Source organism: Somniosus microcephalus, chromosome 24 (assembly GCF_052327205.1).
Source record: "Somniosus microcephalus isolate GS21.2 chromosome 24, FLI_Smic_1.0, whole genome shotgun sequence".
Lineage (NCBI taxonomy): Eukaryota > Metazoa > Chordata > Chondrichthyes > Squaliformes > Somniosidae > Somniosus > Somniosus microcephalus.
This window is the reverse complement of record NC_141010.1, coordinates 7,326,324-7,346,040: the sequence shown is the minus strand read 5'-3', so window position 1 is coordinate 7,346,040 and position 19,717 is coordinate 7,326,324. Positions and strand designations below refer to the sequence as shown.

The following is a 19,717-nucleotide window of genomic DNA, read 5'->3' as shown; positions in this document are numbered from 1 at the left end:
TTCCCTCTTTCCCCAGTACCGGTGCCAGTGCCCCATGAACTGAAACCCCTTCTTCCCACACCACACTGAGCCATGCATTTAAACCTCTAATCTGTTTGTCGCTTTGCCAATTTACACGTGGCTCAGGTAACAATCCAGAGATTATTACCTTTGAGGTTCTGCTTTTTAATTTGGATCCTAGCTTCTCAAATTCACTCAGCAGAACCTCATTCCTAGTTCTACCGAGGTCATTGGTTCCTACGTGGAACACGACAACTGGATCCTCCCCTCCAAGTTCTTCTCCAGCCATGAGGCGATGTCTTTAACCCTGGCAGGCAACACAACCATCGGAACTCTGTCGCGGCTGCAGAAAACAGTATCTATCCCCGACTATACTGTCCCTTACTACAACTACTCCTTTTCACCCCCCCCCCACCTTGAATGGCCTCCTGCACCATGGTGCCATGGTCAGCTTGCTCATCCATCCTGCAGGCTTTTCCCTCATCCACACAGGCAGCAAGAACTTCATACCAGTTCTGACGAAAGGTCTTCGACCTGAAACGTCAACTCTGTTTCTCTCTCCACGGATGCTGCCTGGCCTGCTGAGTTTTTCCAGCGTTTTCTGTTGTTATTTCAGAACTTCATACCTGTTGGACAAGGGCAAAGGCTGAGGCTCCTCCAGCACTGCACCTGGGGTCCCCTTACCTGCCTGAGTTGCAGTCAGACCCTCCTGTCCCTGACCATTAACCAGACCTGTACTACTACCTAACCTAAAGGGTGTGACTCCCTCCTGGATCAAAGTGTCCAGGTAACTCTCCCCATCCCTGATGCCCCGCAATGTCTGCACCTCAGACTCCAGCTCAAAAACTGATGTTCAAGATGCAGGCACTTATTGTAAACATGGTTGTCCGGGATCACAATGCTCTCCACAAACTCCCACATGCTGCAGTTGTGGCACACCATCTGCACCGCCATCCCTATATGACCTTGTTTTATTTAATTAAATTTGTAATTGGGTAACTTAGTTTACAGTGTAGTTTCTTGACTACTTGTGATCTAGATTAAGTTATGGGTGCTGAAATTAAATATCTACCTGCAGCACAAAGCACCACAAGTAGTGTCGGCAAAAAGCAGTGACTCCTCCCTCTACTCCGAATTCCCACTCTTTTTCCCAAATAAAACACTTTACGTACACTCCGTTTTAATCCCGCTTTGTGCAGACCGCCTCAAAGGTGATCTCTCCGCACCCCCCAAAATCAAAGACCCTCCCAACACTCATCATGAAGACCCACAGATGGATAATGGCCATTCAGGCAAGGTAACCGAGGGCGACTTTGCCCTTGGAACCATACCCTAGTAGTTAACATTTTCAGTAATGGGAGAGAAGAGAAATGTGGCAGTACAAGGGAAAATAAAACTAACTACATTACCGACCAAGAGGAAAGTTATGGTTCCCAAATACACAAAGCCCAAACTGGAAGTGAGGTGTGGAGGCTGCAGGGACTGAGATTCAGACTGGTGGGGCTGTGGCTTGGATCATTAAAGCTGCAACTCATCAATTTTGGTAATTCTGTATCTCTGGTGAAATTCCTCCTCAATTTTATCTGTGGTTTTTACTGCAGGGGACTATGCTTCTTTGGAAAGTGCTGGTGGTTTAGTGTTTATTGCAATGTAAATAACTAAAAACATGTGAAAATAATTGTTTATTTAGGCATAGCAGATGTACACAGTGGCCAGGCACCATGTTGGATTTTGAAATAACAGCCTTTGATTGGCCAGGAGCTCTGAACCTGATTGATAGCATCAGTAAGGTTGTGTCCCATGATTGGCTAAGATACACAATCAAAAGGATGCTGATTGGCCAACTGTAATGACATGGTAGGTGATTGGTTGATCAGTGTGTGGGTTGGGCACCCAGTTGTAGTCCCTACAGAATAGAATTGCACATCATGTCATATTCCTGGTATGGGAATAGAAGGTTTGAATATAAGACAACATAAGTTCTTTGGCAACTTCTTTTTCTTAAAATCGCTGCCATACTGGTCAGTAGCAGAGTAGACTTGACATCTGTTCCAAAATGAAAGAGGGGGGGGGGGGGGGGTGGAATCACTGAAAGTTAGCATTTCATGTTGCTTGTGGTGGTCAACTGGAGCAAAATCAGCACGCCTGGAATCAGGTCACATGCCCAACGAAAAATTATGCACGGCTTAAGGGAAGTGAAAAGTAACAAGACCCAAACTGAACCGCCACCTCTAAAATACTGAGACAGCACCAATTTGGATAAAATTAATGCTATTGGTTAATCTCCATTAAAAATTGGGCTGAATATAAAAAAAACTCACCTGCATTTGCTGAATAAATACTGGATATTAGGCATACAGAATGCACATCTGATACGTTAACCATTGAGTGGGAATGTAGCCTGGTGTGCACCAGTACTCAGTGTAGGAGTGAGCTGCACCAGCAGTTTTGCAAATCTCAGCTGAGTTGTTAGGGAGATGTTGAACAGAGGTCAGACCCTTTGCACTTGGCTGCTGAGTTGATCTGGGCCATTTTTATGCACCCAACAGTAGCCAGTTGCAAAACAGCACTAGCAGAGACCCAAGGGGAGGTCTCTGTCCCACCCATCGTGGCCAGAGAATGGCGTGTGATGAGTGAACCTTTAAAAAAAAAAAAGGGAGGAAAACCAAAAGTAAATGAAATCAATCGACAGCCCCAGAAAGACAAGCAATACTAAACATACACCCACCCAAGTCACCACAGGTCACCTACCTCAACTAAGCCCCTAGAACTGGTGAAAGACATTCAAACTGCCAAGGAACACTGCTGCCAGCCAACTGTTCAGTGGCATTGACCAGTCATAGCATAGAGCACCTTATATCTGGTCACAACTGTGTGGTAGTAAGCTCCTACCTCTTTTTTGGAGGAAAAAGTAGGAGGTACAAGTAAAGGCTATATGGGACCACATTTTCTCCCTATACAGATTTTAGCTCATTCATTTCCCTGGGGTTCAATTCTAGATGGATGATCTTATGAATTTTACCTGTTTGGACCTAATTTAATATATTCTGCTGCAACTTGTTCCTGTGCTCTATAAAATAGTGTTGCTGAGTGGCAATGATCCAGAAGCATTGGATGCACGATCCACATTCGTTAGTGGAAAGGTGAATTCCCAAAGGGCAAGTTTTCTTGCCAAATTAAACTCATTTTACACGACCGGATTGTGAAAAAGCACTGGGCGACAATGTACACTGACCCGGTTTCCAACGTGGCGTCGTCTGCTCGATATGGGAGAGTGGCTGTTGCTTCGCCGACGCCGGTACACAGGAGAGTAAGATCGGCTCCTGGATCTTTTCTTGTACGACCGAGAGTGTGATCTGGATCGTGAATAGTACTTCGAGCGGCGTCGAGAGGCTGACCTGTTAAAACAGGAATCTAATTAAACGGATGTTCTACTGGAGGAGGTTATAAATGTTCCCGACAGGAAGCAATGGTTTCAAAAAGACCCTCAATAACTACATTTATTTCATACATTACAACAGTGACTACACTTCAAAAGTACTTCATTGGCTGTAAAGGGATATCCGGAGGTTGTGAAAGACACTGTATTTACAGAAAGACTTGCATTTATATAAAGAGTAGGGCTCAAATTAAACTTATTTCCATAGACAGCCAATGATTGTAATTATTAATAATAATTCTTTAAACAGCAAAATCAAAGCATCAAAGCAAGAGTAATGAAAGTTCCCTCAATAGCTCACTGCATAAATGTGCAACTAATGCAGCAGAGCAAGGAATGTACCAGGTTTCATGTGCTGAGCAAGCCACAGTCCACTGAATCGGTGGTGTGGGAGCAAGATTTGGCTGTAATGTTTTAGGAACAGTATCTGTGTGGCAGGCAGTCATATTCGGATTGAAGAGTTGCCCCTGTGGCAGAGCGACATTTCATAAAATTTTAAAATAGCTAGAGTTAAAATGGAAGTTGTTTTCCCTTATCAAGTTACAAAATGAAAGGCTTGGAGAGGAGTTGTCTACAGGATCTAGCCAGGTTAGTTAATCTTGAAGTTAGTGGGGATACAGGGCACTAATTGAATTGTAGTGTCAAGGCACTAACAAGTACTTGGAATCCCGATGACATGAAATAATCTGCCGATTCCATGCAATAATTCTGACCGCTCTTATCTTTAGTCATGGATCTGACTTCAGAGGCTTTTGGACTAGGAAATGTACTGAGCAATTTTCCCTTTAGTTCTGACAGGAAATCCTAACTCCATGGATGAACTGAAATTCTAATTGTCCTCACATTATGCATCTGGAAAGTCTACAAAGAGACAAACTTGACTTTCATCCAAAACCTTCATTTCAGAATCTGAAGACATTCTATAAAAGGGTATTTTAACTCCAATGGACTGATTCCAATTTCCTTCTTTGAGTATTATATGTTGATTCAATATCTTGCTGCAATATATAGGCTTTTGTAAAGTGTAAATAAATTTGACTAATTGTTTTACCCTGTAGGAACTGGTCCCATAACATGGTATGCACCACCATTTGGGAGATAGAAGATTCCGATAGGTCTTTCATAATCTCCAGTGAATTATATACATTTGGGAGCTTGTTAAACCTGAACATACTAAATCTTGCACAGCACAGGGACAGGTTTCTGAGCACTGGAGGCTGGAAACCACCTTTTCGTTGTAAACACAAGAAAAAGTATTGGGGAAAAACCTTGAAATGCAACACCGCCCACTCCCCACAATGATCAAAGACACCTCAGACACCAACTGGAGGCACTCATGGAACTATACACCCAAGTATGAGTCACCAGCTTCAGGCAAGGAAGGAGAACATTAAAAAATGCAATTAAAAAATCTCAATACTGCAGCAAAATATTAGTTTTCCAAAAGGGGGATTTCTTGTTTTTGAGCAAAGAACAGTTAGTTAAGCTTCTGTTAATTTCAACCACCTCAACATTAATAAGAGAATATCAACTAAAGTAGTATTCAGCTCAAGCATTTAGAAATACTTATAAACTGGCTTAAAGACATAACAGCCAATACAAGACATCTGTGTGCAGACAGAGATACATTTACCCATTCAATTTTTCTATGGTCACCATTCCTTCTACCTGCAGTTACTATACTTATGCTGGATATCTGAACTGTGGGCCTTTCCATAGAGTCTGTTAAAGCCACCTCAATGTCCAATTCCCAGGTTACATCCTCACCCAGCTTCTTTTCTCTCTCTTGCTCTCTCCTCTCAAAAGGAGATCTCCACCACAAGATACTGTGTTCACTTATAGACAATGTTCATCTACACTGATCATTTAATTCCAGTTGAGGCTCGAACTCAAACTTGGACCCCATGAATGGAATGCAAAGTTATGACATCTAGCACCAGAGAACCACTGCACAAGTCTACTTTCATTAAAATAAGGTGTTTAAGAACTTAAATCTATAAATTTAAATTAAAGTGATTATTCACTTTCCTTCATTCCCGAATGCTTCAAAGATCTCGATCAGTTTTGTCCCCTAATTTTTTTCCTGCACCTCTCTTCTTTAGAAGGCACTAACGCCACATTGGTGTATGCATCCACAGACACCAGTGTCCCTCTAGTACCTCACTCAAGTGACCAATATTCATGTGTGAGCCTCAACAGGCAGAGTCCCATAGCAGAAGATATCATCACTATGCCTGATGCTGTCCTCAAATGCACACTTCCTAGATAATGCTCAGGAGTGGGAGCCCTCCCGGATTTCTCCTCCCTAAGCAGAGACACCGAGCACAATTTCTGCACTCCAGCCACTGCTTCAGCTAACTTAGCACAGAGGATCAAAATGGAACCTTGCCAGTCTATAGAACTCAGCTGCTCACTGGATAAACTCACTGGCATTCGGGGAAAATCTGCTCTTGGTCAGTTTAAAACATTACAAACAGAATAGTGAGCCGGGTCAATTACACATATGCTGTCTCATGTTGGTTTGGGACCAAACACATACTAGTTCAAAATGATCTTCATAAATCTCTTAGGTCATCCCTAGCCATCCCCTTGTAGAAACGAAGAAGCAAACATTTGCATTTCTGTAGCCCTTTATCCTGCTCTCAAATATCCCAAAGTGCTTCACACCCAATGAATTACCTTTGAAATGTAGTCACTGTTGGGTAGGTAAAAGCAAAAGCCAGTATGTACACAGTAAGATCCCAGAAACAGCAAACTAAATGAAATGAATGACCAGTTAGTTTTTTTGGTGGTGGTGTTTGAGAGCAGGTTAGCCAGGACACAAGGAGAACTACCAGCTCCTTATCAAATAGTACACTGGAATCTTTTGTATCCACTGAAACAGGTAGACAGGACCACAGTTTAACAACTCATCTGAAAGATGGCACATCTGACAATCCAGCAGTCCCTCAGTATGTACTGAAGCCTACATTATGTGCTCAAGTCCCGAGCAGGATTTAAACCCACAATCTTCTGACTCAGAAGCAAGAGCACTATCAAATGAGCCAAAGTATAAAAGGTGCTGTTCCACCTCCACCCATAAAAGATTGCCAGAATTGCTACAGGATTGATTGGACATATATGTTACATAAAATTTACAGCACAGTAACAGGCCGTTTGGCCCAACAGGTCCATGCTAGTGTTTATGCTCCACATGAGCTTCCTCCCACCCTTCATCTAATCCTATTAAAATATCCTTCTATTCCTTTCTCCCTCATGTATTTATCTAGCTTCTCTTTAAATGTATCTCTGCTATTTTCTTCAACTACTTGTGGTACCGAGTTCCACATTCTAACCACTCTCTGGGTAAAGAAGTTTCTCCTGAATTCCCTGTTGGATTTATTAGTAACTATCTTATATTCATGGCCCCTAATTCTGGTCTCACCACAAGTGGAAACATCTTCTCTATGTCTACCTTATCAAATCCTTTCATAATCTTAAAAGACCTCAATCAGGTCACCCCTCAGTCTTTCCTTTTCTAGAGAAGAGCACCAGTCTGTTCAATCTTTCCTGATAGTTATAACCTCAGTGTTCTGGTATTATTTTAATAAATCTTTTTTGCAGCTTCTCCAGTGCCTCTATCTTTTTTATAATATGGAGACCAGAGCTGTTCACAGTGCTCCAAGTGTGGTCTAACCAAGATTCTATACAAGTTTAACATAACTTCTCCACTTTTCAGTTCTATCCCTCTAGAAATGAACCCCAGTGCTTTGTTTGCTTTTTTTTTTATAAATGGCCTTATTAACCTGCGTCACTGATGCACTATCAATTGCTACAAAAGACTGGAGATTGAGAAAGTAATAAACAGGCTTTTATTACCAAAGAACAGAGCATGCCTCTTGTGGTTGCCTGGTATCCAAAAGGGCTGGAGGCTTCTGAGCAGCGACCTTTATACCCAGCCATGAGGGTGGAGCCAGGGGCGGAGTCAGCTGAGGCATGCACAGACAAGTACAACAATATGCAAGAGTGAACAACAGTACTAACAGTGAACAACAATACTAACAACAGTGGTTTACCACATTCACCCCTTGTTTAGAATTGAGTCCGGCGGGGTGAAGTGCACTAAAAATTCGTGTACTGAAGTCTATCAGGAGGCCTTGTAAGCCGTCCTGAGCGTCGCAGCAGCGGCGGTGATGGTGCAGCATCCAATGGTGAACCCGGTGTCTCGTTCAGAGGAGGTGTAGCAGGTGGCGGACCCTGGGGCTGCTGCATGCCGTCTACAGGGGTCAGAGCATGGGTAATGGGAGGTAGCGATGGTGGTCTCTCAGAGGCACCCGAAGGTGCGAGGTCTCGTGCGGGGACTGTGTCCTGGGGGTAGGCAGGAGTAGCGGTGGGTGGCGAAGAGGGTGTTTCAGGAGCACCTGCAGGTGCGAGGTCTCGAATGGAGACTGTGTCCTCCCGCCCGTCCGGGTACACCACGTAAGCATACTGCGGGTTGGCGTGGAGGAGGCTCACCCTCTCGACCAGGGGGTCCGCCTTATGGGTCCTCACGTGCTTCCGCAGTAGGACGGGACCTGGAGAAGTCAGCCATGTTGGTAGCGAAATCCCCGACGTGGACTTCCTGGGGAAGGAGAACATTCTCTCGTGAGGAGTGGCATTGGTGGGTGTACAGAGCAGCGACCGAATGGAATGGAGCGCCGCAGGGAGGACCTCCTGCCAGCGGGAGGTCGGAAGGCCCTTAGATTTTAAGTTTAAAAGGACTGCCTTCCAGACTGTCGCATTCTCCCTTTCCACCTGGCCGTTACCCCGGGGGTTGTAGCTGGTGGTCCTGCTTGTAGCAATGCCTCTCGCGAGCAGGTACTGCCGAAGTTCGTCGCTCATAAAAGATGAGCCCCTGTCGCTATGGATATAGCTAGGGAAACCGAACAAGGCGAAGAGGTCATTCAGACATTTAATGACCGTGGTACTGGTCATGTCCGAGCAAGGGATGGCAAACGGGAAACGGGAGTACTCATCAATTATATTGAGGAAGTACACATTGCGGTCAGAGGAGGGGAGGGGCCCTTTAAAATCGATGCTCAGCCGCTCGAAGGGGCGCGTGGCTTTGATCAGGCTCGCTCTGTCTGGCCTATAAAAATGCGGCTTGCACTCGGCACAGATCTGGCAGTTCCTGGTCATGGTCCTGACCTCCTCGATGGAGTAGGGCAGGTTACGGGATTTGATAAAATGGAAGAACCTGGTGACCCCCGGGTGGCAGAGGTCATTGTGGAGGGTCTGTAGCCTATCAACCTGCGCGTTGGCGCACGTACCACGTGATAGGGCATCTGGGGGCTCATTGAGTTTCCCAGGCCGGTACAAGATATCGTAATTGTAGGTGGAGAGTTCGATTCTCCACCTTAAGATCTTGTCATTCTTGATTTTGCCCCGCTGCTTATTATGAAACATAAAAGCCACTGAACGCTGGTCAGTGAGCAGGGTAAATCGTTTTCCGGCCAGGTAATGCCGCCAATGTCGCACGGCTTCCACAATGGCCTGGGCCTCCTTTTCGACAGAGGAGTGTCGAATCTCGGGGCCCTGGAGGGTCCTTGAGAAAAAGGCCACGGGTCTCCCCGCCTGGTTAAGGGTTGCAGCTAGGGCAAAGTCGGATGCGTCGCTCTCCACTTGAAAAGGAAGGGACTCATCCACAGCGTGCATTGTGGCCTTCGCAATGTCTCCTTTTATGAGAGTGAAGGCTGCACAGGCCTCTGCTGTCAGGGGGAAGGAGGCGGACTTGATGAGGGGTCGGGCTTTATCCGCATAGTTGGGCACCCACTGAGCATAGTAAGAGAAAAACCCCAGGCATCTCTTCAGTGCTTTCTGGCAGTGGGGGAGGGGGAGCTCCATAAGGGGGCGCATTCTATCGGGGTCTGGGCCGATGACTCCGTTCTCCACTACGCAGCCAAGAATAGCGAGGCGCGTAGTACGAAACATACATTTGTCTTTGTTGTATGTGAGATTCAGCCGCTGGGCCGTCCGGAGGAATTTCTCTAGATTAACGTCGTGGTCCTGCTGGTCGTGGCCGCAGATGGTGACGTTGTCTAGATATGGGAAAGTGGCCTGGAGCGCGTTCTGGTCAACCATCCGGTCCATCTCCCGTTGGAAGACAGAAACTCCGTTGGTGACGCCGAAGGGAACTCTGAGAAAGTGATAGAGCCGGCCGTCAGCTTCAAAAGCTGTGTACTGGCGGTCCTCAGCCCTGATGGGGAGCTGGTGGTATGCCGACTTCAGATCAATCGTCGAGAACACCCGGTATTGTGCTATCTGATTGACCATGTCAGATATGCGGGGGAGTGGGTATGCATCTAGTTGGGTGTAGCGATTGATCGTCTGGCTGTAGTCAATAACTAGGCGCTGTTTTTCGCCAGTCTTCACTACCACCACTTGTGCTCGCCATGGGCTGGTGCTACTTTCAATAATCCCTTCCTTCAGGAGTCTCGCTACCTCGGATTTAATGAAGCTCCTATCCCCAACACTGTAACGCCTGCTTTTGGTAGCGATGGGCTTACAGTCGCGGGTGAGGTTAGCGAACAAGGAGGGGGGGGGGACTTTAAGGGTGGAGAGGCTGCAAATGGTGCACGGCGGGCGATTTAAAAGCTGCTGGCTGCAGACTGTGAGTGGGGGGAGGGGTCCGTCATACGCTAATGTGACACTCTTAAGGTGGCACTGAAAATCCAACCCCAGTAGAACGGCAGCGCAGAGATGGGGCAGGACCAGAAGTTTAAAATGTTTGTATTCTGTGCCCCTTACTGAAAGGGTCACTACACAGTAGCCACCGACGTCCGCTGACTGGGCTTTGGAAGCCAAAGAGATCCGATGGCGCGTCGGCAGGACCGGGAGAGAGTAACTGCGCACCGTGTCGGGGTGGATAAAGCTCTCCGTGCTCCCGCTGTCAAAAAGGCAGGTAGTGGCGCGGCCGTTTACCGTAATATCCATCATGGACCTGGACAGTTGATGAGGGAGAGATTGGTCCAGCGTCACGGAGGCCAGCGTATGGTCGAGCGAGTCGATGTGGTCGTCAGATGAGGCGGTGGTTGAGTCCGGCTCCCCCGTGGTTGAAGTCGGAGGCGTCCAAGATGGCGGACAAAATGGCGGCGCCCACGGTCCCGATCCCCACGCGGCTGGGGGAGCCCAAGATGGCGGACAAGATGGCTGCGCCCACGGTTCGCACGCAGCGCTGCTGGCGTTAGCGGTCTTCCCTTTGCAGGCGCTAACGTAGTGACCTTTCTTCCCGCAGCCGGAGCAGGTAGCATTCTTCGCGGGGCAGCGTGCTCTAGGGTGTTTAGCTTGGCCACAAAAATAGCATTTTTGTGCCTTGGACATCGCTGCAGCAGTCGGAGGTGGCGGTCCCATGGCCCAAGATTGCGGCGTCCACGGCGCGGGGCGATGAGGGGAGAAAGCGTCCATATTTCTGTGGGCCGCGTCGAGCGAGAGCGCGAGGGACACTGCCTTTGTCAGGTCTATTTCACCCTTCTCCAGCAGCCTCTGCCGGGAGTAGTCGGACCTTAGACCCGCAACGAAAGCGTCTCGTATCAATCCCTCCGCATGTGCCGCGGCCGATACTTCCTTGCAGTCGCAGCCGCGTCCGAGTACCCGCAGTGCCCGTAGGAAGGCTTCCACCGATTCCCCGGGCTGCTGTCTGCGAGATCTTAAAAGGTGCCTGGCATAGACCGTGTTAACCGGGCGTGCATACTGCCCTTTCAGTAGGTCGATAGCCGCCGCGTAGGTCGTCGCATCTTGGATTAAAGTATAGACTTGGTGGCTCACCTTCGAGGCCAGGATTTTCAGTTTATTTTCATCAAGAGTCACGGTCGAGGCTTCCAGATACGCCTCAAAGCAACGCAGCCATTGTGCGAATTTAGTCGACGAACCCGCTTCTTGGGGGTCTAGGTCCAGGCATGTTGGTCTGAGGGCTCGCAGCAGCGCCTGCTGCTCAGCGTTTTGCGCCATCGGTTGATCAGCATCCGCAGCCAACATTTAACTTTGGTAATAAAATTGATGCACTATCAATTGCTACAAAAGACTGGAGATTGAGAAAGTAATAAACAGGCTTTTATTACCAAAGAACAGAGCATGCCTCTTGTGGTTGCCTGGTATCCAAAAGGGCTGGAGGCTTCTGAGCAGCGACCTTTATACCCAGCCATGAGGGTGGAGCCAGGGGCGGAGTCAGCTGAGGCATGCACAGACAAGTACAACAATATGCAAGAGTGAACAACAGTACTAACAGTGAACAACAATACTAACAACAGTGGTTTACCACAGTCACTACTTAGTGATTTGTGTATCTGTACGCCCCAGATCCCCCTGCTCCTCTACCTCATTGAGGCTTATTTTCCAAGGAGTATGTGGCCTCCCTATTCTTCTTACCAAAAGGTACTACCTCACACTTATCTATATTGGGAGTTCATTTGCCAATTACACACCATTCTGTAAGTTTATTAATGTCTTCACACATTTTGTCCCTATCCTCCTCTGTATTAACTACACCCCCCCTCCAATTTGCTATCGTCTGCAAATTTTGAAATTGTACTTCCAATTCCCGAGTCCAAATTGTTTATGTAAATGGCAAACAGTGGCCCCAGCACCGATCCTTGTGGAACACCACTTCCTGCCTTTCGTCAGTCTGAGTAACTACCTTTAACCACTGTTTTCTGCTTTGTAGCCAGTTTGCTACCCATTCTGCTGCTTGCCCCGACTCCACATGTTCTGACCTTAGTCACGAGTCTATTGTCTACTACCTTATCAAAGGTCTTTTGGAAATCCAATTATATTTCGTGGTCAGTAATAAAGAATAGATTCAACATTACAATAGACATCTGCCAGACAGAATTAAAGGACATGCAAATTCTGACAAGATTGTAAACGTCACATAATTTTCAGGGCGAAGTACCCTTTATACACACGTCTTAAAAATATACACGTTCTTCTGTAATATTTTCACTCACCGTGACCTGGACCTTGATCTAGAATGTGAGAATGATGTCCGAGATCCTGACAAAGAACGAGAAGCAGGTCGGCTTTTGGACTTGGCCTGGTCAGTTGGGCTCCTGCTCCGTGATCTTGATGTCGATCTCCCATCCTAGTGCATCAGGACATTTCATTACCAAATAGAAACCAGATACAACTTCAACTATACCCTAATCAGGCAAACATCTTATTCTCAACTACAGCACTTAATTCCTCAACCACCTCCCTAATAAAGTAAACCCCAATTAACCTAACTGGAATGTTAAATCGTCCCTAAAATAATATTTGTTCCAATTCTTTTTTTCTACAAATCAGTCGGATTATAAATTTCAGCATGCAATTTATACTAGAACTGTAGCATACAGACAAATAGACTATATACGTTACTTGGCCTAGGTATCTTTCCTCCAGACACCTTTTAAAATTTACTTCACTCGTTTTTACTTTTTCTTTTCTTCATTCTTCATTTTTCAGTTTTCTCACACCGAGTATTCTTCACCTTCCAAACCACTTAATGCCTTACACCATGCATGCTCTTCTATCTGACCATTCTTCGCTCTCATTTCAGCTTCAAATTTATTTGACTGATCTGCAATACTTGTGTGTATAGTCATTATCTTGATTATCTTCCATTATTCCACCTTCTTCATGTATATTAACCTTAATGGAAAAAGAATATTCAGCATGATGAGGTATATGGGTTCAGATTAAAACTTGTTGTAAATCTTAATTTTCCCATTAAACTTTTCCCCACCCATTTTGGGATTTTTTTTTTGAAGTGTCGAGCGGGTCAGGGATGAGCAAATTAACCTTTACTTGGTTTATATAAATTAGGGACAGTATTCAAGTTCCTTTGGGTCTAAGATGGCAAAATCAAGTGCTACACAGTGAAGGAAGTAGCTACTTTAAGAAAAACTACGTGGTAAAACTTCCTTAAAAAAGGTGCTACAATCAAAAATTCAAGAAACCCTCAGCGGTCAATAGAATTAATTCCACACAGGTTTTAACATCTAGTGAAATAGATGATAGTGATCACACTGTCCTTTCACTTACAAGACATGGGCTTAAATGCAGCATCCAGCTGCTTTGTTAACAGTCACCTCTCTGTTGGCTTTAAGGGCCCTTCACGAAATTAGTTTCAACAGTCTCAACTCAATTCCTACTGAGGTTAAGGCTGCATCTACAGTACAACTGTAGCGCTGTCGCAACTCCATTTCACATTGGAGTCAAATTTGGCCACAACTCAAGAGTTACATTACAATTTTAGGGCTGCCGCAAAGCAAAACCATCCTGCAACAATGCTACAGTTGCAACATTAAAAACTGTCTGTGACTACAATGAGAAAACGGTTTAATTTCCCTGTTACTAACATCCCCTGCCGTGATCCTTAATGAGCACAAAAACAAAATCACAAAAGGAACAAAATACAATGGGATGAATCACCTTTTTCCTCCCGTCATAAACAAACTGGGTGGGAAAGAAGGAGCAAGGTAGGGGGCTATATGGTGATCAGCACTCTGTTTTACTGTAACATTCAGTATTACAAGTCCCAAGGACTCATCTTTCTGGGCAATTCATGATTTTATTGCGATCACATAAATTTTGGTCTTGCTACAGTAATTCCTCAGAACAGCAATTCCTCAGTACAGTAAAACACAGGTACGTAATAAACATGACAAAGCGCTAGTATTAAGAGAGCAGTTCTGAACTGATCCGTTAGAAACAGAATGGCACCAAGTCAGTCATGCATCTGTGGGAGAAATGCTCCAAGAATTGCCTTAAATGTGTCCTCAAAATGGAGTCAGTAATCAGACTGAATGGTAGGAAAGGACAAGGCTAATACTAATAAAACCATAATGGCTTATATACAAATAAAAGCTTTTTTTGCATCTCTGGTAAAGAAGGTATCAAGCCCAATGGCCCACAGGCAGCTCATTTAGGGAGCATAAAGATGCCTTATCTGAACCTGTATGTGAACCCTTTGCTAGAAAAGACCCAAGTAGTTAGGGAGCAAATGAAGTGTCGAAGTGCTGGTGTTTCATTGATTTGGAGGTCAGCAAGGCTGTGAGGTGATTGACACCAGAAGGACTGAACTCTTCTAACAAAAATATCACTCAGATTGGTCAACAGAATGGAGGAAATTTATTTAAACGTTAAGGATATGCAAGATGGTGTTCTGACACTAAAGTTCAGTCTTGGCTTAGCTCTAGTTCTTTGTAGAAGGTGTACGAATTCTGTCTCTGGTATATGTAGTAGGGTACTGTACCTCTAAAATCAGAAAGTGCATCTCCAGTCAGTTTTCTGAGCATCAGTCGTGGCACAGTTGGTAGCACCATTGCCTGAAGTCAGAAGGTTGTGGGTTCAAGTCCCACTCCAGAGACTTGAGCACAAAAATCTAGGCTGACACCCATGCAGTGCTGAGCAAGCGCTGCACTGTCGGCGGTGCTGTCTTTCGGATGAGATGTTAAAACCGTCTGCTCTCTCAGGTGGACGTAAAAGATACCAAGGCACTATTTCGAAGAAGAGTAGGGGAGTTATCTCTGGTGTCCTGGCCAATATTTATCCCTCAACCAACATCACTAACAGATTATCTGGTCAGTTTCACATTGCTGTTTGTGGGAGCTTGCTGTGCTCAATCTGGCTGCTGCGTTTCCTACATGACAACAGTGACTACACTTCAAAAGTACTTAATTGGCTGTAAAGAGCTTTGAGATGTCCAGTGGGCATGAAAGGCACTAAATAACTGCAAGTCTTTCTTTTCTTCCTTTCCAACAAAGGAGCGATATTACAGAAATTAAGATTGTAGGCTATGTCAGATATAAATACAGGTTTTCAAAATCAAGGTGAGATTTAAGCCAACTAGTCCAGATACAGCTACCACCACAGAAGGGGAACTTATCAGGAGCAGAGGATCCAGAAGGAACAGAGAGCAGCTCTGCAGGTGGGGGTTCATCACTGACATCTCAGAAGGCAAACACCATCTTCCCAGAGGAAAGAAGCCCCAACCAGCTCATAAGGATGAGGTCATCTCAGTTCTGGAAACATTGCTAACTACAACATAAAGACTTTGATCTATTCACTAGACCGACTATCTAACGCTGTTAACTTGCCAGCTATCCAAGGAGTCTAATCCTAAATGAATTTCTCCAATTTATATCAATCTCAGACACTGATTTCAACTGTAAATTTATAAATCAGCAGGCAGTTAATACTGAATTACTGTATTGAGATATAACTGAACGGTCTTTGTAACCTCGTGTTTATTTGATCAATTAACCCTATGTACTAAATAGTTGCATACTCAAATGCCAGGAGTTTCTTTAGTTTCCTTTGCTACTTCATGCTTGGTTTGTAAATGTTTAAAAACAGCATTCCCAATTGTTTACCAAGTTGGTCCAGTTAGTAACTGAGCCACACAGGCCAGGGGAATAACAGGTTTAATCCAAAATCTGTACTGTGCTAGCCAATCCTAGATTGGGTCCCACAATTGGCTTCAGGGTTAGGTCAGGGGGTGGGTGGAATTGGACAGGGCTCCCACTCTTCAATGCTACTGAACAACCTGGCTGGAAGCACATGGTTGCGTGTAACAGGTGAGGCCAGAATGGGATCGCTTGTGATGCCCCACATAGTAAAATAGCCTAACTCACTGCGCAGAGGCTCACGCATGAATAATTGGGCTAATTTGGCAAGATACAGGACTCAACACCGTCAGCTGAGGAGAAAGGACTTGCAATTATATAGCGCCTTCCACAACCTCAGGACGTCCCAAAGTGCTTTATAGCCAATTAAGTATTTTTGAAGTGTAGTCACTGTTGCAACATAGGGAAACAGCAGACAATCTGCGCACAGCATGATCCCACACACAGTGATGAGATCAATTAGAAAATCTGTTTTTTAGTGATGTTGGTTGTAGGACAAATATCGGCCAGTATACAGAGAACTACCCAGCTGTCCTTCGAATAGTGCTGTGGGGATCTTTTACGTCCACCGAAGACAGACAGTCTCATCTGAAGGTGCAGCACTCCCTCAGTACTGCACTAGATTTTGTGCTCAAGTCTCTGGAGCGGGACTTGAACCCAGAGGTGAGTGCGCTGCGACTGAGCCAAGGCAGACATGAAGAAATTAGGCGAGAAAGGAATAAAACAATACTTGTTTAAAAAGTGAATGATGACAGACATCAGGGGAAAGAGCTGAAAAGAATTACTATGCCAGACATAGCTGAATATCTGATAAATACAGTAAGTTGTTGGTAGTTTCCCCACCAAACAATTTTTATAGATATTAATTAGCCTACTCCATGTCGAAGGAATGCACACTTTCAAAATATTATCTTCAATTTCACTACAAAGTGGCATTCTTTAAAAAACAAAAGTCTCACTACCAGCAGAGGCCTGCACTTTCCAGCAGCGGTTACTGGGTGGCAGGCAGGTGCAGGAACTGAATTTTCTACTCAGCCCAAGGGTTCTCAGACAAATTGTAATTCCCTCATTGTTGCCACTTTAAGATCATCTACCTCAGCAGAAACTGGGGATTGGGCTTTGGCCATTCCTGATCTGTACAGTTCACCATTGCACCAAGCAGTAGATTTACCTTAATATTTTTTAAGCAGTGAACATGGATATCAGGTGAAAGATCTTAAAAATAACTGCACCCAACACAGTGTGTGCTGAATCAACACTTGCAATGTGAAGGAGCTATTTATCATTATTTGCAGAATTACTGACGTTGTGACTCTATGCATTAAACGTGCCAAATACAATATACTTAAAAAAGAGCAGGGCAGAGCTTCAATTAGTTATGCCACAAATGATAGGATGCATGTTTATCTGCACAATTCCCCACACAACTCATTACTGATATCCCAGCAGTGTGAAAAGATATCATTGGAAGAGTCACCTCAGGCGACTTTATCGCACCCTCCGTCACAGGTTGTGTAGCAAAATTCTGCACGCCTAATTGAGGGGGACTTCAAATAACTTGGACATATGACTGAAGATTTAGTTCCCTCCGTGTCAAACTCAGCACCTCCTCCAAGAAAGCGCAGAGTCAAACAGGAAAAGGTACTAAAAGTTAATTAGTTACAAGGGGTACAATAGGACCTCAAAAATGCAAAACACTTTGAAGTTGACTCAAATAGTCATAACATTGAGATGTAATTTCAAACAATTAAACAAGGATTTGGCTCTAAAGACCATTTTACTGTGAACTGCACACACATTGTTTCAATTCACTGTACAGCACATCTATGCACGGTTAAAGAATAATATGCAACTAAAGGAAAGAGTAAACAAGTATGGTACTGTGCTTGAAAAAGTGAAAGTCAGCTCAATTCAGTGCTTGTAGCTTCAAGGTCCGATTGTAGTTTCTTTCTCCTTTTAAAGGTACTTGGGTACAAGTTCATCATACACCAACAATCCTCCTGTATCTCACCCATCAGCCATACTTCATATGCAAGTGTCAACACCTTTTTAAAATCAGACACCATCCCGTTCCCACCCTTTGTTCATATACGTGCATTTTCCCAAAGGGTGACCGGATGACGATCGGGATCGAGGACCCTAGCTGCGTGTTCTCTATCACCCATCCCCTTAGTCAAGTGGTACCCAAGCCAATGTTGCCACCCCAACTGTTGCTCTGACCAGGATCAACTAACTCAATACAGGCCTGTAATCAGACTCAGGACCTTCTCCATCTCATCAACCTAGCCGACAGGAATGGCAATCAAGCTCTAGCTCCTAAAAGGGATACTATATACAAAAAATACATGCAATTTTGAGTTGCTCTCTCTGATGTAAGCATTTCTATTCTCATCCACTTTGTACATTATATATTTTGCTCCTAAAAGGGATACTATATAAAAACCAAATGCAATTTTGAGTTCTTCTCTCTGGTATAAACATTTCTATTCAAATCTACTGTGCAATATATATTGGATACTAGTCCTGGCCTGTACTTTGACCTGCTGGTGCTACATTGCATCTACTTACAAAGCAACCTCTTGCAAAGAAAAATGTTAAATGCATCATCCAAAAACTACCTTTCCAAGTACTGGCAACTGCTAAAAAAAATTGTTGCTAAATTTAACTTTTCTGAAAAAGATTTCTTGCAAAAAGAGATTTAAAAAAAAATGTCAGACACCTTACAAAGATGGCTGACAATAATTAATAAACCCACCGTCTTTGATTTGAAGCTGGAAGCAAAATATTGCGGCGAGAGGAAAAGGATGGGGGGGGGGGGGGGGAAAGAGATGAATTTATGTTTAAAATTATTTGGAAATAAAAATGAATTTATTTTTAAAACATGAAGTGAGCATGTAGGAAATAACATTTTACAGATACACACCTACCTCCTTGCAACTGAGGCACTAACAGGGCAATAAAACCTACTGCTCACCCTGCCTGGTGCATAAAAGGAATTATTTTGCAGGTAATATTTCCAGAGAATCTCTAAACCCTGAGATGTCAAACCCTGGATGCCAAGCACTGCAATCCCTCAGACTCTTCACTGCACCGTTTAAACTCACCCTTTCCTCGTCAGTCAAGTCTTCTGTGTCACTCATTTTAACACCAAAAAAAACCACAGCAATAAAAAAAATATATATCTATATATACTTTTTACAAAAAAAAACAATAAACCCCGGACGGAATGAAAAAGGGCCTTTGATGCGCCCAGCCGGACAGCTGACAAAATGGCGCCCTGACAACCGCCGGCCCTTTTTATACCGCGCGACAACCGCCCCTGCTGGCGGAGGTGACGGCGCTGATTGACGTGGCGACCGACCAATCGGCGTCCGGCATCCTCCCGACGGGCTGACCCGGCCTGACCCCGCCCTCTGCTGTGAGGGGGCGGGGCAGTCCGAGCTGTCAAGTTAGAGTGACCCGCAGAGGGGTGGTCCCAGACATGCAAGGCCCAGCATCTATTGCCCACCCCCCTAGTTACCCAACGAGAAGGTTGGTGGCAGGCCACCGCCTTGAACCGCTGTGGTCCATGTGGTGAAGGTACTCCCACAGTGCTGTCAGGGAGGGAGTTCCAGGATTTTGACCCAGCGACAATGAAGGATCGGCGATACACTTCTAAGTCAGGATGATGTGTGACTTGGAGGGGAACTTGGAGGTGATGGTGTTCCCATGCGCCTGCTGCCCTTGTCCTTCTAGGTGGCGGAGGTTGCAGGTTTGGGAGGTCCTCTTTTTGTTGAATATGCTGACGTATGAGGAGAGATTGGGTCGATTGGGCTTATACTCGCTGGAGTTTAGAAGAATGAGAGGGGATCTCATTGAAACTTATAAAATTCTAACA

The 19,717-nt window shown here is 45.0% G+C and overlaps 1 protein-coding gene across 4 annotated transcripts in view; it reads right to left on the bottom strand.

Annotated features, from left to right (window-relative positions):
- Window positions 1–19,125, bottom strand: part of LOC147101016 (transformer-2 protein homolog alpha-like) — a 36,416-nt gene extending 17,291 nt beyond the window's left edge. Inside the window, exons 1-3 of one of the 4 annotated variants that reach the window (XM_085966177.1) lie at window positions 18,945–19,125; window positions 12,400–12,533; window positions 3,236–3,398 (exon numbers count right to left, since the gene is read on the bottom strand). In XM_085966177.1, coding sequence (XP_085822303.1) covers window positions 3,236–3,398; window positions 12,400–12,533; window positions 18,945–18,980 — 333 coding nt within the window. In that variant the 5' untranslated portion in view covers window positions 18,981–19,125. Of the gene's footprint in view, window positions 1–2,321; window positions 2,640–3,235; window positions 3,399–7,297; window positions 7,445–12,399; window positions 12,534–18,944 lie in introns of those variants that run through there. The other 3 variants (XM_085966176.1, XM_085966178.1, XM_085966179.1) reach the window with 3 other exon arrangements.
- Between the last annotated feature and the right edge of the window lie 592 nt (window positions 19,126–19,717).